Source organism: Nasonia vitripennis, chromosome 1 (assembly GCF_009193385.2).
Source record: "Nasonia vitripennis strain AsymCx chromosome 1, Nvit_psr_1.1, whole genome shotgun sequence".
NCBI classification, from domain to species: domain Eukaryota; kingdom Metazoa; phylum Arthropoda; class Insecta; order Hymenoptera; family Pteromalidae; genus Nasonia; species Nasonia vitripennis.
The window spans coordinates 36,730,896-36,741,119 of record NC_045757.1 but is presented as its reverse complement, the minus strand read 5'-3'; the positions used below and the strand labels follow the sequence as shown (position 1 = coordinate 36,741,119).

Sequence of the window (10,224 nt, the reverse complement as noted above, 5' to 3'; positions counted from 1 at the left end):
CAGCTCGGGCCCTTATCGACTCGAAGGTCTCGCAGACGGCCTCGCGAGGTATTAGGCGAGTACGAGTGAGCCGAAGTAAGCCAGCTACAGGTGTGCTGCAGCGCGTCCTTGCGATCGATTTACAACCCCCCGGACTATTCGACCCCCACCACCCGAGAGCCATGTACAGCCCTGGATGCCCGGTTTTTGCTTTCTCTCTGTGTGCAGCGTTTGTTGCGTACGTGTAGCTGCAGCTCAATCTGACGCTGGCTGATGATTCACTGATAGCTAATAAAAACTCGCAAAGTTTTGCATAAAGCTTTTCAACAAATTTGAGAGGAACTTGCAAATTGGTATTTTCTCCGGGATGTGGGCTGCTGAGGGATAGGTGGGGGGTTAGGCTTAAGGGATTTTTTTCGCGGGGAATTAATTCATTTCTGGATTTTTTGTGTAAACGCCTTTTTGCGTAATTTTGCGATAACAATGACGATGTAACTTTAACAAAATTATTCATTATGATTTTATCAGGGAAGAATGTTACGGAAAAGCTCGATGAAAGTTAGCGTTACCTCGTACAGGTGCGAGCGTTCGTTGTTAACTTGGGTATAAAATTACAATTAATTAAATTACAAACCCACAATTATTCAATTAATTTTTCATATAAGTATTATAATTACAAGTTTCTACAATGATGTTTGAAAGTGTTAAGTCTCAATTATCGTATTAACCTGCAAGACAGAGATATCTTCTGTTCGATCTGTCCGCTAATTATAGCATCACCATATTCGGCGCGCCTCGCTGTCTAGTAGATATATACACGTAGTTCATAGCTGTTTTATACAGAGTAATGATCATTCAATCAGAGTAGGATTCAAGAATAGACAATATTTTTAATTGAACCTAATAAATATATATTTATTATTTATTCCAATCAATCGAATCTGCGATGACATTTTTCTGATGTATCTCAAAATCTAATTAAAGTTTGACTGTCATGATAATCTCTCATTATCTTATTGGTGATGTATTACATATAGCTGTTGTATACTCTGCTTATTAAATAATTGCGGTTACCAAGGGCTCAGCTCCATTTGATGGACAATCAAGTGGTCTGCGGGACAAGACAAAAATTTGAAGTCGGCCACTTTATACAGATTATCAGCGTGATATCGCGTTTTGAACTTTCGGCTGGATGATGGAATCACTTTGATTTCGAATATCTTGCTTCTTACGAGTTTCGACAGCTATTGTCCTCAGCTTTTGACGTCATACAAAAATTACTCGAGCATATTCGCAGAATGAGATGACAATTTTTCGACCCCCTTATGTACTTTCCTTTGTCAATGTGCAAATCTTGTAACTTTTTATCCGGATTTTTGTTTCCGTTCCGATTTTGAAGTGCGCATCGCACGTCATCGCTTGATACTTGTATACTGATTCGCAGGCAAAATTTGATGTAACGATTACTCTACATTAATCGAGTTTACAGTTAAAGAATACTCGAGGATTCGTGCATAGCAACGAAGTCAATGTAGCTTCCAATAAAAATAATCATAGTATCAAAGAATTTAATAATAGTACCTAGCTCCCTCGCTTCTGCTTAAAATAGTCACCGCAACGAACGGGTTTTCCAAACCGAAACTACTAAAATTCGACAATATTTGACCGTACTTTGAAGTACTCATCGGTTGTTTAGATATCCAAACTTAGTAATATCGCACTTATGACAGCACCCCACATTTACACGACAATCGCGTAAAAAATTCCTGCAATCAGTATTTCCTAGATTCGCCGGAAGTCCGGACGCTGCTGATATGAAAAAAATCAAAGATTAATCGTCCCGCATCGGAATAGCCGTAGAGATAAGCATTGGCGTCGGCTCGTACATAGAGAGGCGACATGTGCGCTTCGACGTCACACTCATCGGTCCGCTCCGGTGTAATCGAACGCAGTCAGCGCGTACGTCCGACGGCTTTCCCGCATTTGAATCACAAAGTCAACAGCGGCGATTTACGTCTGCCACTGGCCATTTCTGCATAGCGCACATGCTCAGCTGCCGTATCAGCGTGTCTGCAGTCTGGAGCAGTTAGCTTGACTCTTGTGTGGGCTTCGAGTGCCCTCTCTATTTGGGCTGATCGAGCTGATACGCGGAATCGCTCGCATGAACGACATTCTTTTTTCAATAAAATTACTAGGCCCGGTCGTGGCATCGAATCTTTGCTCGCAGTAGAAGCAGTCCGACGTGGTCAGACAGCGCTTCTTCTATCAACTCTGAGCTTAATCCCATCTGCGAATACGGAAGCCTGACTAATCCTCCACCAACAGACCCATTAAATTCAAATCTCTCTTTGACGTAATCCTGATCGGCATCTCAACGACAGCCATCGACATACCAATGATCCAATGTGCAAACACACACCAGCCAAAATCGAACGATGACAGGTCCAACTCGGCTCCTCTTCGACGAAAATCTTCACGAGCGTGCATTCCTCTCTCCTGAGCATCCCAATTTCAGACAACATACGTGACTCCCCAGACCTGCCGAGCAGAAATCCTGGAATCTAACACTCGGAGCTTTTACGATCGAGTGTAAGTATAACGGCAAAGTAGCGCCGAGTCACTGCGATGAATCCGGAGACCTACGTATGCACTCGCTAATTGTGCGGCTCGTAATACCGATTTTTTTCTCGCGCGGCTTCGCGACACAGCAAAAAGACGGGTGGCTACAGACGCGTCGTATCTACGTCGAAAGAAACGTGCGAATTCACGGGAAAGCGAAGAGGAACGACTCGAGAGGCTATTTTATCCTGTGATGAGACTGCTTTGCGGAGGCGAGAAATCCCAAATGTTTTGGGATTATGCAACAGTCGTTGCCGTATATGGCAATGATTGGAGTTGCTTATACCGTCGCTATACGTTTATCGTTTTATTACGTGCGAATTTCGACTCGTTAGCGTTGGATATGTGACACGGCGTTTTTGTATGCTAATGCGATAATCCGTCTCGCCCAATGTTTAATTTACAGGCACTAGCGTTACGGATTCATCGATTAGTTTTATCGGATGGAAACTACAGAGGATGATGAATAGTTCAGTAAACAAAATGCACTATGAAGTCATAAATATACACTTCTTTGAAACTTGTACCCGACACTTCGTATAATTTCTGGATAAAGCCATAAAGTGATTTCCTCAAAAATTTCCCCATTCGATCCCGCAACATTGTAACAATATTTTTATCTATGATCGCACTGGAATAATAACTCCTACCTACGCATGTGCATCGCACTAATACTTTGTAAGTTGACTGTGCAAAGGTAATAAAAAAAGTCCCACCGACTACTCGTACGTCACATTTCTCATAATTCCCGTAATCCAGCAAATGCGACGACGCAGGGGGACCGCATACAGACAGCAAAGCCAACTATTGGTGACGCGCGAGTAGGCGCCGGCTGTGGGTGAGCGCATATGGGAAACTAACTCTCTGGCTTGATCCTCGGCTGGAATTTTTTTTCCAGAGGGTCGCGTTATCGTTGGTAATGTGTGCTTACAGGCATGCGCTGCGTCTGACGTAAATCGCATCGACGTAAAGTGCACTTTTTCGCCGGCTATGCAGTTCTTTCGTTCCGACAGAAGGGGTTCGCCGAGTTTGCTTTGCGGATTCCTTCGATGGGACTGTCACTCGTATTTGTGGGGATGTTGGCATGAGCTTTCGCTTGAAATTTGTCGTAAAGATGAGTGATTTGTTTGAGGATAGAAATTTTAAAAGTGTGCAGATTACTTGGTTTTTATTAGCTAAAATCTAAACGTACGATTTGATTTTCCTTATAGATATCGCGCATTATCTAACACCGGTAGCGATAAGGTTCTAAAAATAAAAGTCCGTGTCCAAAGGTTCTCGATGCCTAATTAGCAAACAAAAATAATTCGTCAGTTGCACCAATCGTGGGAAAAATCGCTAATTACTATTTCAATGTCATAAGAAGTTGACCAACTTGCCAATCGCACAGTGACCCACTTTGATAAATCGACCACAAGCAGACCGATTTCAACTGATAAACCGATCTATCGATATCAATAATTTATATAAGGATAACGTTTTGCAGTAAAGATCAGCCCATCGTAACTTCCCCCACACGAAAGCGGTCGCAACGGAATATTCGTGAACCGGCGCAAATATTCCCACCAGGCGATCGAAATTAGCCGTATAAAGATCGCAATCGATAATTCGATCAACCGGTTTCGATAGACTCGCCGATAAGCCGTCCGTATGTGACTCCCTCACACAAGCAAAAGAGGCCGTCGAACCACACTCGCAGATCTCTTCAATCGATCATCAGATCATCGTATCATCTCACCTTTATCGTTATTTACGTCCCATTGTCCAATAAACCGATCGATCATTCGCGGCCCGGTGACAAAATGGTCAGACCTCTAATTAAAACTATAAATATCGATTCTTTAGCTACTCCCCTGCATTGCGACCCGCGTAAATTCCAGACGTGAATGGAATTCGCTCTGGTGCACACACTCGCTCACCTGTTCATTCAAGAATCCGCGCGGGCTATTATCACCGGCAACGACGGCCGCCACGTGCTGACCACCGCGCGAGATAACAGAGCTCCAACCGACGCGTGTCGGCCGCGGATGAGGTGGGAGTAGCAGAATCCACGAAACGGAGGGAGAAAGAGAGAGAGAGAGAGATACGCGAGCGCGTACTACTCACACCGGCGCTCGCCGACGATTGTTTACACTATCGCATATATAAAGGGGCTGCCTCGGGGTTTGACAATCTCAGTTCTCTCGAGCTCGCGGCTAAGCGCTTACACACTCGGCGAGCTGTACTGCACTACTGTGATACCGATTTTTTTCGGAGACATCACAAGCCTGCCGCTCGGAACTGAAAAGCCGTAGACGAAGTCTGAGAAACTAGTTCTTGGAATTATCTGAAGACACTGGGTTGGTGATCCTTTGGAACAAGTCTGAAGGTACCAATCGAGAACTTGACCTAGGAGAAGGAATCGAGTGCAAGTGAACGAAGAGTTCAGGCTCGCCAACATCATGCATCACCGAACGTGTTTTGTTGTTTCTGTTATTGTCGTGGTTGTGTTGTCGTGCACATCGGCTGCCCCCACGCTGACCGCCTTCACCAAACCTGAAAAGTCTCGGGTACCTTTCTGGCATATGCCATGCGGAGGTGACAACGAGGTGGAGATCCTGGACCCCAAGAATCTGGACGAGGAGATCACGGCGAATCTAAAGAAACTGAGGATTCAGCATGGTCTCATGATGAACGATTATCTCAGCAGAGATTACGAATTTCTCTACGAGAGAGTCAGGATCGGAGTTCACGAGCACCAGTACATCCCGAACTGGTTGCCCGGCAAGAAGGACGTGCACACCGTCAGAAGGCTCAAGCACGCGTCTCCTCAACTGGTTAGTAATAATCATGTTTAATTTCTTCTCATATCGGATTCGGTTAGGGACGGTTAAGGGTGTCGATGAAAATATTCAATTTAAATAATCAACAGCTCTGACGTATCGTGACAATGACTACGATTCTTTTTTCGCGAATCCACGAGATCTGTTGTTGCAGAAGGTGGCACACTTGACGTAAAATGCCCCCGCGTCGGTTGTTTGCTTTCATTTCGCGAAGAGAGTAGCCGATGACTCGGCCCACGGCTGCATAGCCCGTTTCGGACGTGCGGGCTATATAGACTCTTACTAATGAACTCGCGGCTCGTTGGTACTGCGAGTCAAGCCCACTCGGGGATGCGCTTATTTTTAGACGATTGTCTAACTTTCTTTGTAGTTTTTTTCGAAGTCGATTCTTTTAGATTGTCGATAAACTGTTTTGATGATTCACTCGCGTGAAAGTGGTGCTTACGAATCTGTGTACAGGATACCTTATTAGCCGGGTTCGCGATCCTGTCAGAACCTGACATCATTACGCTGCGTTTTTCGCAATACTTATCTAGTGCACTTGACTCAGTTTTTATTACATCAAATTCATAACTTGTCATCGAAGCGTCTTCAAATACATCATAACTCTTAGCATTGCATCACGGTGTTACTGTACTCGCCGCAAAAAAAAAAAAATGATCAATCGGCTATGATTCAATCGCCTCGTGCTCATCACCGAAAATTTATCGCTCCTCGCAATCTGATAGATAAGTAATGTCTCACCTGTCGAAACTGACATCGCCCCTTCGGCACTTGGTCTCTAATTAGTTTTTCAATATCGATGCATCGCTCACCTCCAAAGGCCATTTCTCGTATAGCCATTATTGAAGTAATTCCCCGTCTCTGACGCAGCGCGATTATCAGCTGCACGATCCGCAACAGATATGGCCAAACGATAAGCCCGTCTTCGCATATACATTTCATCTTCGAATGCAATAGGCCGTAGATTTCGCAACAGAAGTGTAACACCTTCGAGACATTCCATTACGCTTCGTCGTAGCGGAGGATCAATTCCACGATGATAATGGAAAATTCTAGGAGACGCCTTGCTCCCTGCAGCGATTTGATTCATCGACAGTTATAAGCTCGACGATTTTTTTTCAAATTATCGACAGGTTGTTGTTCGCGAACTGGCTTAGAAATCGGCCGATGATGTGATCGTTATATTTCTAACGCTGTCATAATCGAGTAGTTACTTGACGAATATCGTCTCACGCGGATTTGTTTGTTATTATCGAAAAATCGATGTGCGGGATTACGCCACTGACGTCCATCAGCGAAACTAATTAAATTTTTGTTTTGATTTATCAAGCCCCTCTTATGCAGGGCAAAGATAACACCGTAGATGAGCTTGATATTACGATTCTTATCGAGCTTTCTAATATTATTTCATTTAGTGCAGTAGCCTTCATTAAAGGCAAATAGAGCTTCTGTACATTACACAAAGTAGAATTTCTTCCACTTTCGAGACATTGAACTTGCATCCCAATGCTTTTTCGTAGCAAACCGCGACGCTGAGTCAATTTCCCGAAATCGTATCTCTCCGAATTCCTTGCAAAAAGAAACCGACGCCTCCCAGCAAACAAGCTTGGCACCGCAAGCGCGCGCAGTGCATTCGCACGTTAAAAGCTCTCGCTCTCTCCCGGCCTTCACCTTAAGCCTCTCCTCCGCGCACTACCGCAACTCAATTAGCCTCTTTCCCCCGTTCATTAATATTCACCGTCGGCTTCCATTGTCTCGCTCTATCTCTTCGGCTTTCGTCCTGCAGCTCGTCGCAGCTTTATGAAGCTCGTCGCATTGCGGGGTGGCCTCTGTTTTTGCGAGAAGCGCGCCCCCCGCGCGCCAATTGATTAACGTTAAATAACAAATTTTAATGAGACGGTAATTATTATAAAGTACCAGGCGAGCAGGAGCGAGGTGGCCGGTGTGTGCGCGCGCCGCGAGGAGGAGGAGGTGGAAGAGCGAGAGAGTGTGATGCGCCGCTACAGCACACAGTGTACACTTGTGCTCATGCTAGCCGGGTCGCACGGCTGCGTAATCGAAGAGACGAGCATGCACGAGTGTGATAAAGAATCGCGCTGATAGGAGATGAGTTTTTTGCAACGGACGAGGTGCGGGATGATCCGCGCTTTTTGTACGGTGCCTCGTTGCGCTTGCATGGATGTACGGATGAAATTAGTTCGAGGAAAGTTGGGGGAGCAGCCGAGCTTTAAATCGAGTTTGCCAAGTTTCCTGGGTTGTAGGGATGATTTAAGCGCGAGCAATTAAAACTTAATCCGAAAGAGCTTTCTCGGCAACGACGACTCATGTTTCGCTACTCTTTGGGTTACAGATCGCCAACCACCTGCCAAAGCTCCACTCGGACTTGCAGAAGTTCGCTGTCGCCATCGAGGAGATGGTCGAGGACGAGACGTTCACCCCGAAGATTCAGGAAGCTCTCAGCGCAACCCAGTCCTACCTGAAAATGATGCTATGCGAGGTTGAGAGCAGTATCCTCTCGCTGCCAGTGCTGCATCTGCCCTCTCGACTCGAGCGCGATATCATGATCGAGATCGAGCGCGAGCCGGTCGATGACACGAGGAGGCTCGTCAGGGACTGGGGCGTACTCCTGAAGTACAAGGACTACCTGCACGCGTGGAGACACGTGTTCGACTATTAAGGACATCAGTGAAGTAGGAGAGCATACGAGGTGAAGTGATTGCTGGGGGGTTTTCGTCGTAGGCGGAGAGGAAAGTTTTAAAGAAGTAGGCTAGCTTAGATACCGCGAATTTTATCGGATTCGCGGGGAGTCACTTTTACCTCCTGCAATCACTTTGCGATGTTAGAACCAAATGGAAGTTTGTACATACGATAGTATTTTTATAGACGATTTTCATGGGAATTTCGAGGATGAAGTTAGGCTGCATATCCGAATACTATTTTCTGCATTAACACAACAGCTACAATCACAGCGATGCTCCATTCAACCATCTGATCAACAGTCGATGACAGCTTCGAAGCACTAATCTAATTTCAAAAGGTCTCTCTATTATATTCAGCCAAACGCCATAATCCCATTCTTAGCCAAAGTGAAGTGAAATCGCGCATTAATTAGGAACGTCGTCGCGAGCGCGATAATGCAACTTTGAGAAGTCGTAGGATTACGCGACTTAGATAGGTGCAAATTGTTTTTACACACAAAGAGCGCTGACGTACCGAGTGTGTGCATTGCGGATTATAATTTTAACTGCATCGCGGGGAAAACCCTTTACTATCGTCGTTGCAGCTTTAGAAAAAATGTTTGTCTTGCCGCGCGGTAATAAAAACGTGTATGATTTATTTATTTATTGCCCGACACGCATGTCGGGCGTACTTTTGTGATGAACGAATGTCCTCTGTGGTCTTTTTTATTATTATTGTTTATGACGAGTAAATTATTTATTTATGACGATGGAAGAAACTTAGGCACGTAGTATTTATTGTATAAGATGCATATTTTTGTAAAGCTTGTTTAGGGTTAGTATTTATTATTGTTTTGTAAGTGAATGTCTGAAATGAATTTTCTCGAATAATGAATAACAGTCGGCTGATACCAGTTGACATTTTTTTTATTGTATGAGTTGTATTTTATTTTTTTAGCAAGTTGTTTGCTTTGCCGAAAAATTGTAATACTGATGTATGACAGCTCCACTGTTATTCGCGTATATTTGACAGTCAAGTCATGTACATAATTGCGTTGCTTAATTTGTGACGCGCAGTATTATACACGACTATGTATTTGTTCCTGTCTACTTAATTATAACGTATTTATTTGAAACTAGGATTAAGCGATTTGTTAAATTTTATACAACGTTTCTAAAATATAAGAAAATTTTACTACAAACATTAATTTACTTTCTTTAATTCTCCCTGTCTACCTCATTCTACGTTTAACGTTTGTATTTTTCAAATTCTCATTTTTTAATTGAAAATTTTTTATATTTCTGATTGTTATCTGTTTTCCGCCATTATTCTGGGGGTTTCAAAAAGTTTAAAAAAAAAACTTTTGTACGTTTAGAACAAATAAAAGTGAGCCAGGGACAACATTATAGAAGCAGTTTTTTTTCGACTTCCCTTACAGATTAAACTCTCAGAGTTTCTGGCCAGGAAAAATAGATGGTGCAATAGCGTATTTCTACTTCCCTCATTACTATTTGCGAGCCAAAGAAATATATAGGGGTACGTACCTATATCAAAACTGCATACTCAGTCGTTCATGCTATAACTGCCTATTGTTTATTTCGGAGTCGCGAATGCTTAGGATTTCTTATGGTTTAAGTTGTTTTGATACAAATTTAAACCTTTTTTGTAAATTTTGGATACATTTTCCAGAGTTAAGACCCCTCTCCACACTCGATATAGATATACTAATATATATACACGTTGCTCTATTAAATGTCGCTGTGAAAATGATATTTTGACCTCAAAAAATTACCAATGATAGATTCTGATTAGTAGATACCGTGGATACGAGCTCTGGCTGCAATTCTTTAACGATAATCCAGGAAAAATCTTTAAAACTTGCATCTTCATCTACTAATCAGAATCTATCATTGGTCATTTTTTGAGCTCGAAATATAATTTCTTTCGTTTTCTATATATATATATATATATATATATATATATGAGTATATCTATATCGAGTGTGGGGAGACTTTAACGTTGAAACGTAGATGTCTACTTTATCTGTGATATGTTAATGCCAGTTTCTGCTTTATCGATCTTAGGCAATAAGCCAAGATGTTTTTAAATTGTAAATGTTAAA

At 43.2% G+C, this 10,224-nt stretch overlaps 1 protein-coding gene across 1 annotated transcript; it reads left to right on the top strand.

Moving 5' to 3' along the window:
* Positions 1-4,768: 4,768 nt before the first annotated feature.
* On the top strand, positions 4,769-9,305 carry LOC103317883. The gene is made up of 2 exons (XM_008217851.4): positions 4,769-5,414; positions 7,774-9,305. The coding sequence occupies exons 1-2, from the start codon at positions 5,040-5,042 to the stop codon at positions 8,098-8,100; spliced, it is 702 nt and encodes a 233-aa protein (XP_008216073.1). The 5' UTR covers positions 4,769-5,039; the 3' UTR covers positions 8,101-9,305.
* Positions 9,306-10,224: the final 919 nt, after the last annotated feature.

Bases quoted from the DNA above. Each gene is read 5' to 3' on its own strand.
- LOC103317883 (XM_008217851.4), top strand. From the start codon at position 5,040: ATGCATCACCGAACGTGTTTTGTTGTTTCTGTTATTGTCGTGGTTGTG. The intron at 5,415-7,773 runs GTTAGTAATAAT...TTTGGGTTACAG, and splicing joins AGCACGCGTCTCCTCAACTG to ATCGCCAACCACCTGCCAAA.